Below are 24,687 nucleotides of genomic sequence, written 5' to 3'. Positions count from 1 at the left end.
CTTGAAATTAGAGTTGAATCTAAATCATCTGTTACTATCATGTATCTATATTTAGAGATTAGAAATGAATCCCAATTTTATATCTACCTTTGAATAATTTAACTATAACCATGCTTCTCATCACCAACAGTTGAGCAGTTTTTATCAGTTTCAGTATTAGATATCAAAACAGTTTAAAATACATTGAAATGTAAACCAGAAAGATCTATTGGTCTGTATTTATGATTCTCTGGCAATAAATGAAGTCCTCAACCAAAACAGCTCCTTGAGCTGTAAGAAAAAATAAACACTAACTTTTTGATCTAATACATGTAATTTAGTAAAACTCTCATCCAACAAACCTACTTGGTTAATGTAATTTAAAATTAAATATTATAAGGAATATAATAATATAAGTAAGTGGCATTTTATAACATTCATAGTTTTTAAAGCTCTTTGAAGGTATTAGATATACATTTTTAAAGTTACAAAATCCAAAGGAATTAAGGATATTACCAAAAATATAAGTGTAGTTTGTTAATCTATTGTATTTCTTACTAGTAGAAATAATAACCAAAAACAATTTTATAGGGGACTTCCCTGGTGGTCCTGTGGTTAAGAATGTGCCTTCCAATGCAGGGGACGCGGGTTCGATCCCTGGTCGGGGAAGTAAGATTCCACATGCCACGGGGCAACTAAGCCTGTGTGCCGTAACTACTGAGCCCACAAGCTCTGGAACCTGCACACCACAACTAGAGAGAAGCCTGCGCACTGCAACGAAGAGCCCGCACGCTGCAATGAAAGATCCTGCAGGCCTCAACTAAGACCCGACGCAGCCAAAAAAAAAAAAACCACACAATTTTACATATGTTATCCATTTCAAAGTGTAGAGAAAAAATTACAAACATGCATCATAGCCACTATTATTATTTTAGATCAACAATTTGCCACTGCAAGATGCCAGCTAACTGAGACATAGTGAGTGGCAGAGAGAAAATAGTGATCCACCATCCATCATCCACCATCATGGTATAGGGAAGAGAACAGGAAGACTTCTCTTGAAGAAGATGAAACTTGAGCAGAGTTTTAAAGGTAAATAGGAATTCACTACATTAATCAGGTAGATCAGCACAGTTGGAGCTTGAACTGAATTCCAAGCAAGAAAATAAAAGCTAGGAAGCTGGCAAAATAGGAAGAAGACAGAAGATGAGGATACTTATCCTTGAAAGCTCAGACTGTATCCTGTAGGTCAGCATCTCCCAAACATCAGTCTTTCATGACTACCATTACAATTTTTTGCCATACATGTGATACTATATGTTATTATTTATTATTTTTCTCTAAACCAACTCACTTTTTTACTTAGATTTATTTGAAAACTCTTTCTAAGCATAATTTATCTGTGAAACAAAAAGTTTAATGTGCTATTTCTTTCTAATTATTCATTAACTCAATATGCTACTATTAACAGTTAAAAATAAAGTTTGTCCATGTATACCTAAAATGATCCCATACACAACCCAGTAAAGTGCATATCACAGATTAGGAAACACTGCTCTAAGTTCTGAGAATTGTAATAAATTTAAGTAAGGAAATGCCATGTTCAGAATTGTTTTCAGAAAAATCAAGCTGGTGGTGATAAGGAGAATGAATCTGACAAGTATCAGAAGCAGATACACAAGTTAGAAACCACTGCAATAGTCCAGATAAAATATAATTTTATGACACCAGTTACTAGAGCTGCTATAGTGAGGTGCCAGAAACAATCAGGACCCAAATGATATTTGGGAGGTCAAAATAATCAAAAGTTTAGGTTTGATTAGATAGAGAAGGTGAGAGAGAAGAAATCAAAGATGATTCTCAGGCCAAGTGAGATAAGATCTCCAAAAGGAAGAACAGATTTGAGAAAGAACATGAATCTAGAAAGTTTCTAGGAAATAGTTTTCCCTTAACTTGTCATCATTCAACGGGTTCTTAGAGTTTGGGGAAATTTACATTCCCAACTCCCTAGTAAATGACCAGTATAAAAGTCAAGGTCCTATGCATTAAAAACAAAACAAAAAAGGACTGGAAGGAAATGTACTAACATGTTAGCAGAGACCTTTGATTTCTTTTTACTCCCTTTGTCTGGTTTGTATGTATGTGTGTGTCTTCTATTGATACTTCAACTGTACTTCGACTACAGTTCTTTAAGAAAACTCAATTTTAAAAGGGGAGGAGGGGGACTTCCCTGGTGGTGCAGTGCTTAGGAATCCCCCTGCCAATGCAGGGGACACGGGTTCGATCCCTGGTCCGGGAAGATCCCACATGCCATGGAGCAACTAAGTCAGTGAGCCAAAACTACTGAGCCTGCACTCTCGAGCCTGCAAGCCACAACTACTGAGCCCACATGCCACAACTACTGAAGCCCACGCGCCTAGAGCCCATGCTCCACAACAAGAGAGGCCACCGCAATGAGAAGCCTGCACACCATAATGAAGAGTAGCCTCCACTCGCCGCAACTAGAAAAAGCCCGTGCACTGCAACGAAGACCCAACGCAACCAAAAATAAATTTTAAAAATAAATTTAAAAAAAAATCTGCTTAAAAAAAGCTGGGGGGTGGCTTCCCTGGTGGCGCAATGGTTGGGAATCCGCCTGCCAATTCAGGGGACGCGGGTTCGTGCCCTAGTCCGGGAGGATCCCACATGCTGCGGAGCGGCTGGGCTCGTGATCCGTGGCCACTGGGCCTGCGCGTCCGGAGCCTGTGCTCGCAACAGGAGAGGCCACAACAGTGAGAGGCCCACGTACTGCAAAAAAAAAAAAAGAACTACCTGCGGAATAAACATACACATTAAGTACCATTTGCCATTCCCACCAACTAAAATATATGCTGTACCCACTGAGATGCATTATATATCAGGCTTGTCCTAGAAAACCATTATGTTACAGGTTAAATCAAAGCTCAGATTAAACAGATTATTTTCCTACCTCATTCCCATCACACATTCATAAAGGAATATGATCCCTTCTTTCTGATGTGGTCGAAGGTGAAATACAAGGTGAGGATCTATCACTACATCCACAACAGGAAAACAGTTCTTACTGAACATCTGCTGGTGATTATTATCTGGTTGTGGCATAACAAGTGAATCTTAAGAAAAAGAGAAAAGTATAATTATAAATGTATTCCAATTTCACTCTGTCAGTAACTACATTATCTTGCTCTAATTACTCAGAAGGTAGAACTATTTGCCATCATTTGTGGCAAAAAAACTTTGAAATTCAGTAACATCAATGCTAAGCAAAGGTACAAAATTAAAAAAATAAAATCTCTTGCCTTATTGATGTAAGATTTCATGCAAAGAATTGTGAAGAGCTTTCCAAACTTCATGCCCAAAAGTGCTTTGAAACCACTGAAATTCACTGTTGTCTCATAAAGAATTCAGCCACAACACTTAATAGTTCAGTATTCAGAGCAAAGAGAACTATTTCCAACTGAAAGCACAGGTTGGAATTTTGCCAAGATGCTCTTGCTAATACTCACAACTTCTTATTCTGGAAAGGCTTTCTAAATTTAATATAAAGGCTCCCTTTTTTCATTCTTGTACCCACTAACAATGACCATTACTCCTATTATTCAGAAGAACTGAGAAAGAATGACAAATTTTCCATTGACTTCACCACCATTATTTGCTTAAAGTTAATTACTTCATTCATAAATCTTTGCAAAGCAGCATGAAGTAACCATCAAATAACAATGTAATTCTTTAGAAACACGCTAATACAATTTAAAAGATTTATTAAAAGTCACCCAAAAAAACAAAATCAAACATAACTAGAAAGCTGGTCTCAACTGATAAATCTGAAATCAGAAAATAAACTCATCAAAATAATTTTTTGGATATATTTGTATGTCTACATCATGGTTAAAAAAATAAATTTTAAAAAATAAACAAAAAGGAAAGAAGAGAAGAACAAAGATGAGAAAAGGAGATTTTTTAAAAATGGGTTCCAGGAAATCAAATATGGGGAATTCCCTGGCAGTCCAGTGCTTAAGACTCTGAGCTTTCACTACCGAGGACACGGGTTCAAATCCTGGTCGGGGAATTAAAATCCTACAAGCTGCATGGTGTGGCCGAAAAAAAAAGAAGATTAAATAAATAACCATCAATGTGGAAATACATAGTCACAGGAATGAGAGTCTGGTTGTGTTTACTGATAGCAATTACCCAGAAGAAAATTTTCTGTGATCTTCCCATGTTTCTGAGCAACCAGGAATTCACCTCTCATTTTTGAGATGAATTCCTGGCAGGTAGGGGACTAGGGAGTGAAAATGGAAAACTTGGCCCTTGGGTTTCCTCTATATCCCGGTAACAAAGCAAGAGTGTATGCCTTGTGGATTTCCAACCAAGAAATAGCCCCATTTTTTTCTATCTTTTAAAAAGGACAAAGGGAAAAAAAGAAGATAGAGGTAAAGATGATACACAGCTCAAGCAAGAAGGACCACAGAATCATAGGTCATCTAACAAAGTACCCAGCTTCAAGAAAAGTAAAACCTAAAGCACCACAGCAATAGGACACCAATTCAAATCTTAAGATGCTCCTCTACCTTCACAATGATGAGGCATTGTTCAATGCTAACAAAATCTGTCATGCTTTAGTTTTAAGTGTACAACTTAGTCCTAACCTTAGCAAGATAAAAAAAAGAGAGAGAGAATAATCAACTATTTACCATTTACAAAAAGGGCTTGCTTACACACACCCACACATGCTCATATACACATATATACAAATTATCACAATAAAATTTTTCATTCATTCAGTCAACAAATATTTATCATACACAACATATACCAGGCACTCTAAGTCTCTATGGTAGTTATTAGAACCCATATTTTACACATGAGGAGGCAAAAATATTAATGAAGTGACTCCCCCAACAGGTTGAAGGACCAGTTAGTTCAGTGGTAAAACCAAGACTCTAACTCAGGTCTTTGACTAAGTACAGTATTCTTTTCAGTTCCCCACAGCCCTCTATTATTACATGACAGGAAGGCAAAGAGAAATAAGAATAAAGGAGAGAAGGAGGCTTGTTAAAAGAGCTAGTGGGACAGACAAAATATTTAGATAAAGAGAAAAATCAGAAGCATAAGCTTCCACTCTCTAAATTTCAATTAAGTCTCAAACAAGCTAGAAGAGAGCTAGGAATTTTTAATTTGGGGGTTTTAATCTCAATTATGCCAACAGTTATTTTAATTCAAGCAAGTCAGTTCATCCTTCTGGAACTCAGTTTCCTCAAATGCATAGTGAAGGGATTGGTCTAAATTACCTAAAAGGTCCCTTTATTTCAAAAATTCTGTTTCCATAATACTTGCAAGAGGGTAAAATAGTTATTTTAATACTTTTATTTATGATTATTTTAATAGTTATTTTAATACTTTTATTTTACTACTGTTACGAAAAAAGCCTATTCTCCAACTTCTACATCTACTACACTATAATTCAAATTTCTTGTCTGTCTCCTCACCAAATGAGAAGCTCTGTCATGACAGTTTCACCTCTGGGCCCAATGTATAAAAGGCACACAAAAAATACTTGTTGACTGAACCATTAAATTTTAAAAAGTCATAAACAGACATGGTTTTATTTTTTATGTAATTTTTAAATTAAATTCATTAATGTGAAAATTAACTTGATGAATTGAATTCTCATGAATAAAATTTGAATTCTTTACATGACATCTGACCTTTCAATATTTTAATACTGAATTAAATCACTAATATACGTGATCAAAGCATATGGCCTTCAAAACGGAAACTCAAAAATATTCCTAACTCATGAATTTACTAATTTTTCTCCCTACTAAAGATAACAGATTTTACTCAAAATCATATACATGTATGTATGTGTGTATACATCTACAATTTACACAACTTTCCTTTAACACATGTATAGAATTTTGATTACTGTATTCTTGCAATTGTACATATACTTATGAAATAATTCTCACACTATATTGTTACTCAACTTCAACATTATCCCTTACATCAGACTGTATGTCTGAAAAATAATATTTATTTTTACCTGAAAGCTTTAATACAAAATTTAAACTTTAAGTTCACATACCAAAACATCTTTAGACAGTAAAACATAATACTCAAATTAGTTTTGAAATCTTACTTGGTGCATATGGGTCATGGCGTGGTTTACAATTTTGGAAACTTTTCTGTCTATTTTCCTTTGAACTTAGTTTACAGACACTTTTGAAAGGGTTAGAGAAACACTTCTTGACAGCTTGAGAAGAACATAAGGCAGCAGAACTTCCTCCTCCAAGCTGAAAACATCTGCCACTGTTGAAATCATCTGGAGAGATTATACCCATGACTTCTATTTCTTTTCCACCAATCGTCATTGTTTGGCCCTCTTCAATCTTTTCAAGCTCTTTGAATTTATATCCAATGCCTTTAAATTGAGAAGAAAAAAATTAATTTAATTTATTGACACTCTAAAATGACTTGATTAGTGTAACCAGAGTCTTCTTCCTGTAACTACAGAATAAAAACTACTTGGAATGCAAATAGCCTCATATAACCATTAGCCAGTTGTGGTGCATGGACTTAGCTGCTCCGCAGCATGTGGGATCTTCCTGGACCAGGGCTCGAACCCGTGTCCCCTGCATTCAGCAGGTGGATTCTTTTTTTGTTTGTTTGTTTGTTTTGGTTTTGGTTTTTGCGGTACACAGGCCTCTTATCATTTTAGTAAACACACACACACATGCATGCAAAAATCAGAAGGCATAAATAATTATATAGTTATAAAAATTAGGCAAGTTTTAGAGAGGCAAGGCTTTTCTTAATTACTGAAAATACAGCCTATTGTATTCATAGTTTTGCCATCTGCTGTCTGTAGAAAATCAAGCCAAGAAAAGAGTTTGACAGACTATATGGACCCTCCTTTCTTGTGAACAAACTAGAGAAATACCAGGGCAGCTCTATTTCCACTTGGAAACAGCTGGAAATGTGCAGAACTAGCAATAAAAACAATTTCTACCACAACTAGTACTCTACTGTTCCACCTGAGATAGCATAGTAAAAATATATTGTCATAGAGGCCACTGATAGTCCAAGTTCTAGCTCCTGAATAAAAAGTGGCATAGGGCTTCCCTGGTGGCGCAGTGGTTGAGAGTCCGCCTGCCGATGCAGGGGACACGGGTTCATGCCCCGGTCCGGGAGGACCCCACATGCCGCGGAGCGGCTGGGCCCGTGAGCCATGGCCGCTGAGCCTGTGCGTCCGGAGCCTGTGCTCTGCAACAGGAGAGGCCACAACAGTGAGAGGCCCGCGTAATGCAAAAAAAAAAAAAAAAAAAAAGTGGCATATTTTATAATAACAAACTTGAGTTATTATTAATTCAACAGACATTTATTAAGTGCTGCCAGGTGTAAGGTGCTGATGCAATATAAATATGAGTAAGTTAGTCAGAGTCTGTTTAAAATGAACTCATTAACCAGACAGAGTGAGGGAATTTTAGATTCCTATGCTTGTCTACATTAAATGCATGGTTTTTGTGCCACTAGGAGGGGCAAAAACTGTGTACAACAAAAACTTTTTAAAGTCTCTAAAAACAAAAAATAAAAGATCATCACATTTTAGAAAACATGACATGACCCTTTTAAAACTAGCTGGAAATTGCTACAATTCCCTATTAAAACTGGGCTAATCGTTATAATCCATGCCAATTGGTAACTACATAATATACATTCTTCAATTATTTATGACAGAGGTCTGATATAGGAAGAAGTTATTTGGCTGGAGCTCCTCAATGCTAAAGACCCATCCCTCCATTTCCCAGACTATCTCAATTCAACAACAGTCTTGATCTCTCCACACTAAGGAAGAGAATAGTTTTATCTTCATATAGAATCCAACACTATTAATCCAATTCCTATTAATCACATAAAAATGGGAGATAAGAATAAACATAATTTTGAGGCATCTTCAAAAGTCTCTAATTCCAAGATCTCTCATTTCACTTTGATCCATAGTGATGACTGTCTCAAACATCTCTAAGTCTCCAGAAGACTTTCTTTAAACTCTTGAACTCTGTTTCCCACACCTGTTCTTTTCTGGGTATTGTGTAATGACAGTCAAATGAATCTGACTACATTATCACAAGCTATTAGCAACTTCAGCATTACAGCCTTCAGTTTTCTTAAGAGTGTTTATTCCTACATTAACAATATTTAAATGCTGTATATCCAATTTATTTAAAAGAAAAACCGTTTGCATTATAGGCAATAACTTGCAAGATTAACTCCAGGTTGATATATTTATTAATGTTATAATTAAGCAACCAAATCTTATGTTTGGATGTTTTCACTTTGAAAGCCAATTAAAACCTCCATTAATGTTTAAACCAGTGGATTCAACTCCTGCTGGATATGAGAATCATCTGGAAATCTAAAACATACGGATGTCCAGCCCCTCTCCCCACCATCCAGACCAAATAATCAGAGCCTCAGAGGTCAAGGCCTAAGCACTGGCATTTTTTAAAAGCACCACAGGTGATTGTACTTGGGTAGTCAGAGCAAAAACCCACTGTTTATAAACTAATCTGCATTTATCACTACTTGCAACTGAAAGAGCATTTTATTACAAACTATACATACTCAAAACCATATATACTATACCTTATGGGTAACAGATGTTCCAGAGTAATTTTGATAATTTTTACCTCTCTACGTGGCTTTAGAATATAATTTCACTAAATAGGTATAAACAAGTTCTCCAAAAATTTTGCCTCAATCTACCCTAACCAACAACGTGGAATGTGTACTGCAATTTTTCTTTTTAAATTTCTCTGAACACTAAGAATAATAGTGAATATATAGCATTTGTTCAATATTTTTATAATAAAAAATTCTATTGCAGATAATTCCATACAGCCTCAACTCTTGCCTCTTTGCCACTGCCCTTCATAAACTATATTCCTGAAACACTGAAGTAGTTTTGCCTTTGAACCTGTACATATGCCTTGCCCCTTTCTCATCCCCTACAAAATTATCCATCCTTCAAATATTACCTTAAACAATAACTCCTATGAAGCTTTCCGTTAGCCTCGAAGGTCAACTTAAATGGTCCTTCTATATATGCTCGTATTGTGCTTAGCAAAAATTCTCATTGAAACAATTACCTTAGTGCTTCCTAATTATTAATTATATTGCCCTGTCCCCACTAAACTGTAAACTATATCCATCTTTGAATGCTTACTCCTAGCATACTGCTTAGCACATAACAGTTACTGAAAGCTATAAACTATGGTGTTTTCAAATGAATGAGTGAACTTGTAGAACAGATTTTATAATTATGGGCCACACTCAGAACTGAACAGTAAGAGACAATGCAAAACAACCATAATGGTTTTAGGTATTCTGAATTTGTGGGCTAATTTGTACAAATCATGCTGGCAACATTTTATAACGGAAATAATGGTAACCTCCAATTTGTATGCATTAATCTAGGTCATGTCTAGTCATTATCTCCTTGCTATTTTTCAATTTTTTTCAGGTATCATTGAAGTTAAATATCATTCCACTCCTAATACCAACATTTTTTTAACTTTTAATCACTCAGCATTCTGGAAAAAAAAAAAAAAAGATGTAAAACACACCAAGACAAACTGCTTAATCTCACAAAAATGCCAATGTAACTGTATATACCTGGATGGCCATTTTATTTTTGGAGAAAATGAAACCATGGGATGAGATTCATCTCACTGAGTATACATAAGACTGTCAGACTCACGATTAAGAGATAATTTTATGTTTATGAGATAATTTAGACATGACAGTCAATTAAGGAACAACTTTGTAAAACCCAATTACATTTCAATTTTGTAGCCAGAGATATATATTTAGACCAAATCATAAACATCAGGTAATATCACAATACCTCTTCCAATGTCTTTGCCTTCCAAATCCTTTAATGTGAATGACTTTCCTTTTACAATAAGAACAGCATCGCCTTCCCACTTTTTGTGTTTTTTCTTTGAAGGCTTACACCAAACAACACTGAAATATTTAACTAGGCTATCAGGCTCCTCTTCTTGTCCCTTAGACACTGTTATTTCTTTAGGGGCTAAATGAACTAGAATAAAAAATAAAATAAAAACCACATTATTAAAGATGACTTTAATATTTAAATAGTAAGATCATTCAACAAATAAAAGCACAGGTGAATTAGATTGTATTAAGTATTATTTCATGCACATGTTAGCATTTTATAAACTGGGAAATTGCAAATGTCACGTGCTAACATTACCATGAGTAGGATGAATGTAAATTTCTTATCATCATACAAACTATGTTGAAATAAAATAACACAATAATCACTGGCAACATTTTAAACTCTACTAATTGAAGATAAAATTTCAGCATCCATGGAAAAAGATCTATAATCACATTCTGAATAAACAACTGATTTAATTAACAGTGACATGACAAAATCAAGGAAAAGTAATATAAGATCACAGAGTTCTCTCAAAGAAAAACCTGTAGTTTTTTCAAATAAGAACAAAGTAAAACAGTAAAGTAGCAATCAGACTAAATTTCATTAATATACTCTTGTCTCCTAGTTAGGGTGCAATCAGGTTGGACCACTGATTCTGAGAATTCAGTAGTATATAATCAGGAAATCAAAAGTTTCTTACAAAAGTCTATACTCCTCTTGAAAACATTTCCAATATCACCTTACAAAAACATATCCAAACAGTCTAACACAGAAAATTCTCCAGCAATGGGGAAACTAATTTATGGTGATAGAAACCAGAAAGTGGTCGCTGCCTCTACAGTTGGGAAATTGACTGGAAAGAGGCAGGAGAGAAGAATTTGTTCTATTGTCATACTGAGTGAAGTAAGTCAGAGAAAGACAAATACCATATGATATCACTTATATGTGGAATCTAAAAAGGGGGTACAAATGAACTTATCTACAAAACAGAAACAGAGTTACAGATGTAGAAAACAAACTTACCGTTACCAGGGGTAAGGCGGGGGTGGAGAGGGGGAGGGATAAATTGGGAGATTGGATCAACACATACACACTACTATATATAAGACAGATAACTAATAAGCACTTACTGTATAGCACAGGGAACTCTATTCAATACTCTGTAATGACCTATATGGGAAAAGAATCTAAAAAAGAGTGGATATATGTATATGTATAACTGATTCACTTTGCTGTACACCTGAAACTAACACAACATTGTAAATCAACTACACTCCAATACAAATTTTTAAAAAATAAATACAAGAATTTGTTCTGAGTGACAGGTACATGCGTATATACATTTAACAAAAATCATCACTGATCATTTAAGAGCTATACATTTTATTGCATGTAATTATAGTTCAACTTAAAAAAGATAAAACATAATAAAATAAGACAAAGAATAACAGCAGAATAGGTTGAAAGGCATGTATATGATATTCTATATAATGATACCTTTTAGTGTTTTGAAGCAAAAACACTAAAAGTTATCTATTAATTCAAAGTACACTTGACACTAGAGACAAAATCTCCCCTTATTTCTGTCTTATTTTCTCTTTTCCCCTTGGCAGTTACAGTTAAAACATGAGCACTTCCTTGAGGAATACAGACCACCCTCATACTGAGCCCTAGTTCTTACTTCTCACCTAACTTGTACACTATATTTTCAATGGCTGAAGAGAGGGAAATCTCATTCCCCCATCACTGAAGAGCTATTCACTATGTCTTTTATCAGATACACACTTGACCCCGGGAAGCTATCAAAACAATATAATTTACAAAACAAAAACCAAATGATTACTTTATCTTTTAAAATACACCACCTACTTAATGGGACTTCCCTGGTGGCACAGTGGTTAAGAATCCACCTCCCAATGCAGGGGACACCGGTTTGATCTCTGGTCCAGGAAGATCTCACATGCCATGGAGCAACTAAGCCAGTGTGCCACAACTACTGAGCCTGCACTCTAAAGCCCGCAAGCCACAACTACTGAGCCCATGTGCCACAACTACTGAAGCTCACGCGCCTAGAGCCAATGCTCCGCAACGAGAAGCCCATGCACTGCAATGAAGAGTAGTCCCCACTCGCCACAACTAGAGAAAGCCTGTGTGCAGCAAAGATCCAATGCAGCCAAAAATAAATAAATAAATGAATTTACAAGATACACTTCACATCCACCAGGATGATAAGTATCAAATAGATAATAAAAAGTGTGGTGCAGACGTGGAGAAACTGGAATCCTCACACACTGCTGGTGGAATGTAAAATAGTACAGCCACTTTAGAAAACAGATTTGCAGTTCTTCAAAAGATTAGAGTTACCATATGACCCAGCAATTCCACTCCTAGGTATATGCTCAAGAGAGAGAAAAACACATCCACACAAAAAACTTGTACATGAATGTTTATACCAGGATTATTCATAATAGCCCAAAGGTAGAAACATCCCAAATATCCATTCAACTGACAAATGAATAAACAAATTGTGGTACATCACTACAATGTAATATTATTCAGCCATTAAAAGGATTAAAATACCGATACATGCTACAACATGTATAAACCTTGAAAACATTATGCTAAGTGAGAGAAGCCAGTCACCAAAGGACTACACATTACATGATTCCATTTATATGAAATGTCCAGAACAGGTAAATCTATACAGACAGAAAGTAATTTAGTTTAGTGGTTACTTAGGGCTGGGAGGTGAGGGTGAGTTGGGGTGGGGGTGGGGGGGCACATGGTGGGGGCGGGTTGAAAGCTAAAGAGTACAGGATTTCTTTTTTTTTTAAATAAATTTATTTATTTGTTTGTTTATTTATGGCTGTGTTGGTTCTTGTGCGCAGGCTTTTTCTAGTTGCGGCGAGCGGGGGCTACTCTTTGTTATGGTGCGCAGGCTCCTCATTGCAGTGGCTTCTCTTGTTACGGAGCACAGGCTCTAGGCGCAAGGTCTTCAGTAGTTGTGGCTCGTGGGCTCAGCAGTTGTGGCTCACAGGCTCTAGAGCGCAGGCTCAGTAGTTGTGGTGCATGGACTTAGCTGCTCCGCAGCATGTGGGATCTTCCTGGACCAGGGCTCGAACCCGTGTCCCCTGCATTGGCAGGTGGATTCTTTTTTTGTTTGTTTGTTTTGGTTTTGGTTTTTGCGGTACACGGGCCTCTCACTGTTGTGGCCTCTCCCGTTGCGGAGCACAGGCTCCAGACGCGCAGGCTCAGCGGCCATGGCTCACGGGCCCAGCCGCTCCGCGGCACGTGGGATCTTCCCGGACCGGGGCATGAACCCGTGTCCCCTGCATCGGCAGGCGGACTCTCAACCACTGCGCCACCAGGGAAGCCCTGGCAGGTGTATTCTTAACCACTGTGCCACCAGGGAAGTCCCCAGGATTTCTTTTTGAAGTGTTGAAAACATCTTACAATGGTAGTGATAGTTGCACATAACTGTGAATATACTACTAAAAATTATTAATTATATGTTTTATGTGGGTGAATTATATGGTATGTGAATTATAAATCAATAAAGTTGTTTCAAAACATGACATAACACCACACACTCACTAAATTGACTAAAATTTTTTAAACTGACTATATTAAGTGTTAACAAAGATGTAGAGTCAATTATAACTTAAAAAAAAAAAAAAAGATGTTGAGCACCTAGAAATATCACACACTACCGGAAGGAATGTAAAGTAGTACAGTCACTTTGGAAAACAGTTTGGCAGACTCCTAGAAAGTTAAACATACACCTCCTATAACCAGTCATTCCACTGGAAGGTATTTACCAAAGAGAAAACATATGACAAAAAAAAAAAAACTTGTACAATTTCAAGCCAGGTAAACCAATCTCCTGAAAGCCTGAAAAACCAGTCACTACTAGAATTCAGTTAATGCATATGTTCATCATTGGTATTCATGGATTTAGAAAGTGAATCTTGACTCTCTCCAAACAATAAATTATCCTCAGAACCATCAAAGCTTTTTTCTAAGAAAACAAATGATTGATATGCAGCTGAAACAGCTGTGTTCAGAATGCTTGGCCCAATGACCTTTTATCAGTCCCTGAAAGGACTCTGGCTGCTATAATCCTGAACAGAACAGTCAAGCAGGCTTAAGTGCAGTGGCCCCAGTTTCCGGCTTTCCTCTCATAATGAGGGTGTTTGAACAAAGGGTAATTTTATATACTTCTTTGGGGGAAAACATGCTTCTAATATACCAGGAATTATGATGTAGAGTTTTTTAGCCTCCTCTTTTGATATATTATTGTGAATACATTTCCCATATCATTAAATTAAAAAGTAAAATGGTGTTTAATATCTGCATAATGATATTACCAATGATATTCCCACCAACGGAGAGGATCCACTTCACTACTATATATCAGCATAATATATTACCTTACCAATTTTTCTCTAACTGTAGTTATTTTTTGTTACAATTATCATACAGTAAAACTGACTTTTTCTCTTGGTGTACAGTTTTACAAATTTTAACACAGGTATAAATTTATTTACCCACTACCACAATCAGGATATAGAAGAGTTCTATCACTCCAAAAGTCTCCCTCAGGCTATTCCTTTTTAGTCAGACCCTAACCCTAATCAGTTACTAATCTGTTTTCTACCAATATAGTTTTGTCTTTTTGAGAATGTCGAATAAATGGAAATCATACAGTATACAACCTTTCAAGCTGGTTTCTCCCACTCAGCATAATGTCTCTGAGATTCATCCCAAGTTGCTGCCTGTTATCAAGTTTGTTCCTTATTATTGTACGGAATACTGACAGACAGTTGAAGTGTTTCTAGCTCTTAACTATCACAAATCAAGCTGCTATGAACATTTATGTACAGATTTTTGTGTAAACATTCATCTTTACCAATTTAATAGACAGAAATGGCATTTACTTAACATTATAATTTGAATTTCATTATTAGTGGTTTTTATATATATATACATCTCTTCTTTGCTTGACTCCTCTAATTTCACACTATAAAGGATGCACCTAAAATAAGTTTCATTTCTTTAAACTGCATTTTCAATCTGATCTGAAAACCCTCAACATTCATTCATCCAACAACTTATAGACTGCCCAAAATGTACACTAAACCCAAACTCTTATCTTATTACAAAATTTCAGTGAAGTCTATGAGTAGAAAACAGGCATTAAAGAGAACCTGAATTATAAGAAATTATGTCAAAATTAAAATATAAAACACTATTAAATTTTAGTATGTAAAAGGCTAACACTTAAAAAGTGTTGACTGCTGCTGGAAGAATCAAGAATCCATTTACATCTTCTTTAATATAAGGAATTCACTATACCTTCTATTGTAATAAAATTTTACATAACTTGTGGAATTTTAAATAAGTCCACGTCATTTAAACACTCCTCTCTATCCCTCCCCCCTAAAAAAAGAAAACTATTATGTTTTGGCAACATGTAGCATTTAACAGATTAAAATGTGCCAGGTTGAAATAAGCCCACTCACTAGAAATTATTAAACATCATTCTGTAACTCAATAAATGATTATGTTTTAGCAACAGGTCCAAAGGTTGATTCTTTTTATTTCTTAATGAGAATTAGTTTCTCATTAAGAGAAACTTAATGAGAGAAACAATGAGGGATAATTAGTGCATTATTTTAGGGGTAATAAAGAGCTCTTAAAAAGATCACTCTTGACTTCCCACTTGCTAAACTCCTTTCCCCACAATAAATCACAGAAAAAGGCCACAGCATGGAAAAATAAAGTTATTCTGTGATGCGTTATGTTCAGGGATAAACTAGAACACATGCATAAAAAGGGAACTTATACTGCCTGAAAAAGCTGCCTGCCCCCATGTTTCCACTTCAAGCACCCAAACACCCACTTAACTCCCTCCGTTTCTTCAAATTCCCAGTCACTCCTCAACTTCTCCAATCTGGCTTCCAGTCTGATCCTCCCCCAAAGCTGCCTGGTTAAAAGCCACTAAGGAGTTCTTTGTCAATAAATCCACAGGTTACTTTTTAGTCCTGACCACAGTTCTCAAAAAGCATTGGACAATGTTGACCACTTCTACCTTGAAATACTGAACTCCATTTTTATAGCTTCTAACACACTTCAAATTTTCCTCCTCCTTTGGTTGCTGTGTCTTAAACATCTTTGCCAGTTCTTACTTTTTTGTCTAACCTTTGTTTATTGGAGTTCTTCCTGAGTTCTAGGCCCTCCTCCCCTCACTGTGCACCACTTCTCCTTAAAATTAGCTCATCTACTCCCATGGGTTCAATACCTTCCCTGTACTAACTTAAAATTTTTTTCTAGCCCAGATCATGATTCTAGATCTGTAAGTATACCAGTATATCCATTGGATCCACATGAATGTCTCATAAACATCTCCAACTCACCAGGTCCACCTCTCTTCTCTCCAAAAACTGCTCCTCCTTCAGTTTTCCCATTTCTCAGTGAAAGTACTACCACCCTTATTCAAGCCAAAAATTGGAAATCATCCACGACATTCTTCATTTTCTCAGTTCCAGAGCCAATCAACCACAAAACCCAGATGATTCTATCCCCTCCATGGTTCTCAAAGCTGTGTACTGTTTGCCTTCTGCATTATCTCTACTCTTTCCAAGTCATCATCTCTGGTCTGGACTACTGTACCATTATTGTTGGGTCTTCCAAACAGTTCTGTTGAAGTCTTCTCTTGCCACCTCTACTCCCTAAAGCCATTTTCCATACTTACTATATCTATTTTTAAATGTAAATCTGATCATGCATTTGTCTTAAAGGTATTGAAGAAAACACTACTTCCAGCCAAAGGGCCTTCTACCTCTCTTCCTCCAACACACTGATCTAAATTAACTTCTACTCAGCTTTCCATAGTTTAAATCTCCCTGACTGCCAAACTACGTCAAGTTGCGTTATTATCTCAGCATTAACTCAGCAATTAATTATGTGACAAATGATTTAATGTAAACCTTCCCCACTAAACTATAAAGTGTTGAGAGGAGGGTCTCTTTTGATCTTGGGCATCATCATATTCCCATAACAACAGGTAGTTTTCAAAACTGCCATTTTGATTCTAGGCACATTTTTCCTTCATGATTATAAAAATATTAAATGAAAGCAGAATTACCTCATTAGAGAAATGCAAATCAAAATTACAAATCAAAACTCACACCGATCAGAATGGCCAGCATCAAAAAATCTACAAACAATAAATGCTGGAGAGGGTGTGGAGAAAAGGGAACCCTCTTGCACTGTTGGTGGGAATGTAAATTGATACAGCCACTATGGAGAACAGTATGGAGGTTCCTTAAAAAACTAAAAATAGAACTACCATACGACCCAGCAATCCCACTACTGGGCATATATCCTGAGAAAACCATAATTCAAAAAGAGTCATGTATCAGAATATTTACTGCAGCTCTATTTACGATAGCCAGGACATGGAAGCAACCTAAGTGTCCACTGACAGATGAATGGATGAAGAAGATATGGCACATATATATAATGGAATATTACTCAGCCATAAAAAGAAATTGAGTTATTTGTAGTGAGGTGGATGGACCGAGAGTCTGTCATACAGATTGAAGTAAGTCAGAAAGAGAAAAATAAATACTATATGCTAACACATACATATGGAATCTAAAAAATAAAAGTGGTTCTGATGAACCTAGGGGCAGGACAGGAATAAAGATGCAGACGTAGAAAATGGACTTGAGGACACGGGGAGGGGGAAGGGTAAGCTGGGACGAAGTGAGAGAGTAGCATTGACACACACACTACCAAATGTAAAATAGATAGCTAAAAAAAAAAAAAAAATAGCTAGCTAGTGGGAAGCAGCTGCATAGCACAGGGAGATCAGCTCGGTGCTTTGTGACCACCTAGAGGGGTGAGATAGTGAGGGTGGGAGGGAGATGCAAGAGGGAAGGGGATATGGGGATATATGTATGCATATAGCTGATTCACTTTGTTATACAGCAGAAACTAACACAACATTGTAAAGCAATTATACTCCAATAGAGATGGTAAAAAATTAATTTTTTTACTTAATTAATTTTAAAATTAATCTTCATTGAGAAAGTAGCCTGAGAAATTAACTTTGAACCCAGCTGCATTATTGTACATACTGTACAGTCAGGATTATTTTCCAAGTAAATGTTATTACAAAGATTTGATTCATCGGTCACTTCTTTATATATAGTATTTTCCTGATTATAGCTTTTGCCAACATGAATTTTCTTTTATAACTATAATTTCTACCAAATACAGTTTTGCTAAATCATATTTTGCCTAAATATTATGAAGACTGTATTACTCCATTAGTTTTTAGTCAAAAAAAAGTTACCAGTTTTTAGGTAAGTTAGTTGTCATGTGTTAGTTTTGTTGTTTCACGAACCTTGATTTTTCCAGATAAAGTTTTGAGGGTTTTAGCATTAACGAAAAAGATGAGATGCTTTGATCAGTTTTTTAATTCTAAAAAAATCAGTGATGTGCAATTTTGGACAATTTCAATTAGTTTCCTTTTTACACTATTTCTACCAGTAGCAGTCTCTGTACACTAAATAAAAGACTGACAGGGCTTCCCTGGTGGCGCAGTGGTTGAGAGTCCACCTTGCCGATGCAGGGGACACGGGTTCGTGCCCCGGTCTGGGAAGATCCCACATGCTGCGGAGCGGCTGGGCCCGTGAGCCATGGCCGCTGAGCCTGCGCATCCGGAGCCTGTGCTCTGCAACGGGAGAGGCCCCAACAGTGAGAGGCCCGCGTACGGCAAAAAAAAAAAAAAAAAAAAAAAAAAAAAAAAACTGACAATATCTTTCTGCGTTTTTCAAATTTGTTCCCATTTTTTACTTGGTTATCTAACAGAAAAGTGAAATTCTTCAGGATTGCTGTTAAAGAGGGGATAAAAAGCGTGTCTTCATCAAAAATGGCTGGGAAAAACATTCCTAGAGTCAAATATCCTGTTATATTCTCAGGAGCTGACTGTTATGCTGTTATGTCCAAACTTTCCCCTGCAAAAGAAAAAAAAAAGCTGACTAGAACAAAAGACAGTAGTTAAATTCTAAGAATCCAGAATTTCTTATAATCACTTTGAAATACCATAAGATTCTCAGAATTAGATATATCCTTTCTTTTGCAGAACAGAAGAAAGATAAAAGCATGAACTCGGAAGCCAAGACTGGTTGAGTATGAATCTTGAGTCTGTCCCTTACTAGCTATGTGACCCTGGACAAGTTACTCACCCCTCTGCCAGTTTATGAATTGCCAAATGAATGTAATACTAATACCTACCTCACAGACTTGCTGCAACCATATTTCATCTAATTAGCTAATATATATAAGATACTTAGAACAGTACTTGCCATGCAGTAAGTGCTCTCTAAATGTTAACTACCATTATCATCATCATCTTGCACTAGTCCCTTCCCATTTAGCCCCATTTTAAATGTAGGCTATAGGGCAGGGAAGGGGGAGGGTGAATGACTGCAAAAAAGTCGAATGAAGATAACTGGGAATTAAACATATATGGAACATAACTGCCTTCATCTAGACTATTTGTAATGTATAAAATAACGACTAATTTGCTATATCCCAGACTAACCATCACTAACAATTCCACTCTACCTGTAATTTTTGTTTCTGAACTTGGTTCTGATCTATTTCCCCCTTGACCCTGTAATTTACTTCCCAAATAAACACCAAAAATCGTCTTCATAAACAAGAGGCTTGAATGCCTACAGCAAGATTCACAAGGTAAGAGTGCTTAAAACCATGCTTTGATAAAAGAGGAAGGGGGAGACACTGTCATTTTAATATTAATAGTGGACATTATCATCTTTTTTTTTTTTGCGGTACACAGGCCTCTCACTGCTGTGGCCTCTCCCGTTGTGGAGCACAGGCTCCAGACAGGCAGGTTCAGCGGCCATGGCTCACAGGCTCAGCCGCTCCGCAGCATGTGGGATCCTCCCGGACCGGGGCACGAACCCGTGTCCCCTGCATCGGCAGGCGGACCCTCAACCACTGTGCCACCAGGGAAGCCCGGACATTATCATCTTAATGAATGAGTCCTAAGCATAGTAACTCTAGGGTTGCATGGTTTAATTATGCATTCCATAAACCCAAGCCTTTAATATTCTTTTTTTTTAACAATTCTAAATACACACACTGTTTTCAACGGAGCAAATAAAATTTAAAATCTCATATATCATCAAATTCAATAAAAAATGTAAATACTCTTGCAGACTGTATTTTTTGAGTTTCAAAATTACCAAAAGCTACCAGAACTTTTAATATGCATTAACATATAACTGCAATATAAATATAAGATTTAAAACATAGTTTTTATTACACTAAAAAATATACAAACATTAATATACAAATTACTTCAAACTGCTAATCATCCAGTTTTCTTTAACAAAACAGAATGAAGGTCAACTAAGTACAAGTATCATTACGTACAAAATAAACCTAGAAGTTATTTCTTTGCATTAAAGATCATTTTCAGAATGATACTTCATGAGCATGGCAGGGACTATATATACATTTTATCATATTTCTCAGTACTTCATGTCAAAGCATATATGCAATAAGTGGCAAAAAGTGCTAAAATAGAAAAAAAATCAGTAAAACTATAATATTCCCAGATATCTAAACTATCTGCCCAGCATTTTAAATTCATTTAAATATCAAAAAAAGTTATTCATCAATTTCAATTCTGACATTCCAATCAATGAACACGCAAAGCTTTATTTAAAAAAATAGTAATCCATACACTATGGAGGGAAGTGTAAAATGGTACAATCACTTTGAGAAAAGGTCTGGCAGTTTCTTAAAAAGTTAAACATATATCTTCCTTAATCCAGCATTAAGTCCATAACACATTTATACAATAATATACATAACAGCCAAAATCCGGAAATAGCCCAGAAGTCCGTCAAAAGATAATGGATAAACAAACTGTGGTATATTTATAAAATGGATACTACTCAGCCACAAAAAACAATGAACTACTGATTAGAGGATGGATGAATATTAAAAACATTAAGACGGGTGAAAAAAACAGAAACAAAGGATCTATACTATATATGATCTCAATTATACTGTGTCATAGAACAAGCAAAACTTATCTGTTTTTTTAGAAATTAGTGTTTTTTTAAAAACAGTGGTTGCCTGAGGTACCAGGGTATTGGTTAGGAAAGGGCAGGAGAGAACTTTCTGGGGTGATAACTTTTAAAATCTTGATGGGGGTTTAAGCTACACAGATGTAGTCATTTGTCAAAACTCATCAAATGGTGCATTTAAGATTTGTGCATTTCACTGTTTGTAAATCTTACCTAAAAAATCATAAACACACAAATAAATATTGAACTCCAGTTCATAATACTCATGCTGAAGTGTTTATGGGTAAAGTATTCTAATTCTGCAACTTGTTTTAAAATAAGTTTTCTTAAAAAATAAAAAATGTATGGATGGATAGACAGATAAACATGTGATAAAGCAAATACAGCAAAACATTAATTGTAGAATGTAGGTGGTAGGCATATGAATGTTTACTATAAATTTTTTCGTTTCTATACATCTGAAGGATTTCTTAATCTTTGTAACAGAGGTGAATTCACACTCATGAAAGATCTACTAACAAAGTGTAAGTCTAATGATACATCCATTTTAGTTTAAATTGTTTGGGCTAACTTGGGTGGTATTTTTATTTATTTATTTACTTTGCTTTCTACTATTTACAAAGGAATTGAAAACTAAAAATAAATTATATAAATTCACATTATAGCTGCTACTTTTAATGAAACAACTTTAAGAAGATACATTAAAAAATACGGAACCAATTTCTCAAAATTATATACAAGATCTAGCATGACTGCTAATGTTTAATTAGGTTGCATATTTTAAGAATTTACTCTTTTGTATTTGTTAAGTACTGCAACCATATTTCATCTAATTATTTTTAACTATTTACAATCAAAGTCACCATCAAATATTTAATTGATTTTGAGAATTTGTGAATCTTAACATTTGAAAAAAATAAATATATTATGAAATTTAGACATGGTACATTTGGCATCTATTATATCACCTAAAGAAATATATTTCAATTATGCCTCATCAAAAAAATTTACCTCTATAGTACTGAATTCTTTGTTTCATGGCACACACAAAGAGTAGTACAATGTATTACCATGTATTTAAAAGAACATGTATTAACAACACATTTAACCACTATCATCTACAGTATATATTAATTACAATTTACCACACTTAATTATTTAAACATATCTATTTAAAACTTGACATTACTTTAAAAGAAGGCACATGGAAAATAATTCATATTTCAAACATTTTCATGTAAGTAAAGAGGCAATAGGGTAGAGTGAATCTTTCAAAAATAAAATAACACCAAGTTGATGTCGCATTATACAAAAAAGGAAAATATTTAATTTGAATATTTTAAGAAATCTGGCATTTGTTAGAAATGAAAGAGCTTCATTAACTTTTTCAGAATGTCACTATAAATCATACCTAGGTTTATAAAATCATAACTTGTAAAAAAACAAACATCCATTTAAGTTCAAATGGATAAGAAAAGACAAGAAGGTGGCAAGAATAACTAGGTACTATCTAAATTTCTAATATATTGGATGAAATAGTATTTCTACAGAACCAAGTCTACGTTTTAAAAATAAAAACACTCTTTCCTATGTTTTTCCAGCATTACATTTCGTAAGTAAACTCACAGCCCCAAACAGTTCTCTATAGTAGGATGTCTGGTGGCTTCAATTGTATTCCATTGGTACTAATAGAATTTGCCCTTATATATTCCCCTTAGTGAAACTTGTCCTCAGCAAAAACTGCTAATGTAAGTTGGTAAGTAGTCAAAAACTCAAAAAAGTCTCAATATAGAAAGAAAAAGAAAAAAGCTTTAGCTCATAATTTCCCTAAGATACTCTGCAAGATAATAATAAACAGCCTCTAAAAAGAGTTCAGTCATCAAACAAGTCTTCTTTACACAGAAATTCCCATAAACTATACTATGCTAATTATAATTGCATAGGTGGGGAGATGGAGCAATGAAAATGGAGCAGAACCACATTCACTTTAATTTTTGCAGATTAAAATTAAACAAGATTGACTCAGAAAAACTGCTGCAGTAAACTCACTGCAATGAGTATAATTCTGTTGTTTAAAAATATGTAAAATAAGGTTTTTATTCTACTCGGTCCCTACATGTTAACAAGTCTGTCACATGACATAAGCAACGAAACAACAATCTTGAACACTGCTGGAGAAAAATAGACTGTAGCAGACTATGTTTACACTATTTTCTGGGCAGCAAAAAAATTTTCAAGGGCAATTTTATATAGTATACATTTTTAGCTTCCACACTTATATTAGAATCTAACCACCAAAAAAGATGTATATTGCACTTTTCTGAACACATAACTTGGCTAAAAACATTTCACAGAATTAATGTTCCACAGAACACACCTGGAAAACTGATTTAGCTGTACAAAGTCAGCATTCAAATTGAACATTCATTAACAATTCTGAGTAGTACCATGCTAAGATTATAACATGAATTACATTTTGTATGGTAATTTGCTTTCAATCATTTCAAAAAGTTAAAGCTTACTACCTTAAAGATTTACTGGAATAATATTGTAAAAACATTACCTCAAATAAGAATTATAAGATTCATTAGACTGAAAGAAAAGTCAAAGCACAGATTAAAGATGAAATTGTCAAAAGGATATATCATACATTCAAGGCATTTTTATAATAAAATACTTAACTCTAACAGCAGATACAAAACACCAATGAAATTAAGCAGTCAACAAGCTAAAACAGTACTGTAAGAGTCCGTTTTATTTTTATTCTTTCTATTCCTATAGCCATAACCTAAATTTCAGATTTAATTTCCCCTCACTACAATGCCCACCCTGAAATGCTGCTATTATGACATTAAATCAGAGCTCTAGTCATATGTCCCTAGTCAAAAGCCTTCCATGGCTTGCCATTATATATTCACTTTCGATTCCTTAAAAACAGCATTTAATGTAATCCATAATGTGGCACCAACCAGCTTCCAACTTCCAAATTGATATCCCTCAATTTACCTTCACCCACTCTTCAACAAAAATTTCTGAAAATCTAATATGATTTAGGCACCATGTTAGGTTTCAAAATACTCTATTCCAGTGGTTCTTTGAGTGGTTTTTTAGCTTGCATCAGAATCTCTAGAGAACTTATTAAAACAGATTGCTGTACTCTACCCCTCAAGTTGCTGATCCGAAAGGAATGGATTTACATATCTCACAAGTTCTCAAGAGATGCTGATGCTGCTGGTCAGGGTCTACTCTTGGTGAACCACTGCTCTACACCACAGGCCATGAGCCGAAAGCCCACTGGCTGAATGAGGCCCATTCACATGTTTCGTCTATTTATTATTTTAAATAATTTTAATTATTTGCAAATGTTTTACAAATAAAAATTTCTCATAAAAATGCAGATTTCTGGCTCATTTCTGCATGTAAAAATTCTGCTGGAGCTCAAGGGTAGCTACACCAGTTAGTCAAGGTATATGTCCTTGTCCAGATTATCACAGCCCTAATTGGCCCTATGCTCACTTAAAATCACTTAAAAATCACCTGGCTTAGCACTGTATTTGTGCTTATACACTCTGACCCACTTTTTCTCAT

General features: G+C 35.3%; 1 protein-coding gene across 4 annotated transcripts in view; it reads right to left on the bottom strand.

Moving 5' to 3' along the window:
• Nucleotides 1-24,687, bottom strand: part of LOC307175933 (DNA repair and recombination protein RAD54B) — a 97,946-nt gene that overhangs the window by 29,462 nt on the left and 43,797 nt on the right. For all 4 annotated transcript variants that reach the window (XM_079901657.1, XM_079901658.1, XM_079901659.1 and 1 more), the window contains 3 exons: nt 9,908-10,102; nt 6,140-6,421; nt 2,948-3,110 (listed from right to left, as the gene is read on the bottom strand). In XM_079901657.1, the coding sequence (XP_079757783.1) occupies nt 2,948-3,110; nt 6,140-6,421; nt 9,908-10,102 (640 nt within the window). The remainder of the gene's footprint in view (nt 1-2,947; nt 3,111-6,139; nt 6,422-9,907; nt 10,103-24,687) is intronic.

This window comes from Stenella coeruleoalba (assembly GCF_951394435.1).
Source record: "Stenella coeruleoalba genome assembly, chromosome: 17".
NCBI lineage: Eukaryota > Metazoa > Chordata > Mammalia > Artiodactyla > Delphinidae > Stenella > Stenella coeruleoalba.
This window is presented reverse-complemented; position numbering and strand designations above follow the sequence as displayed.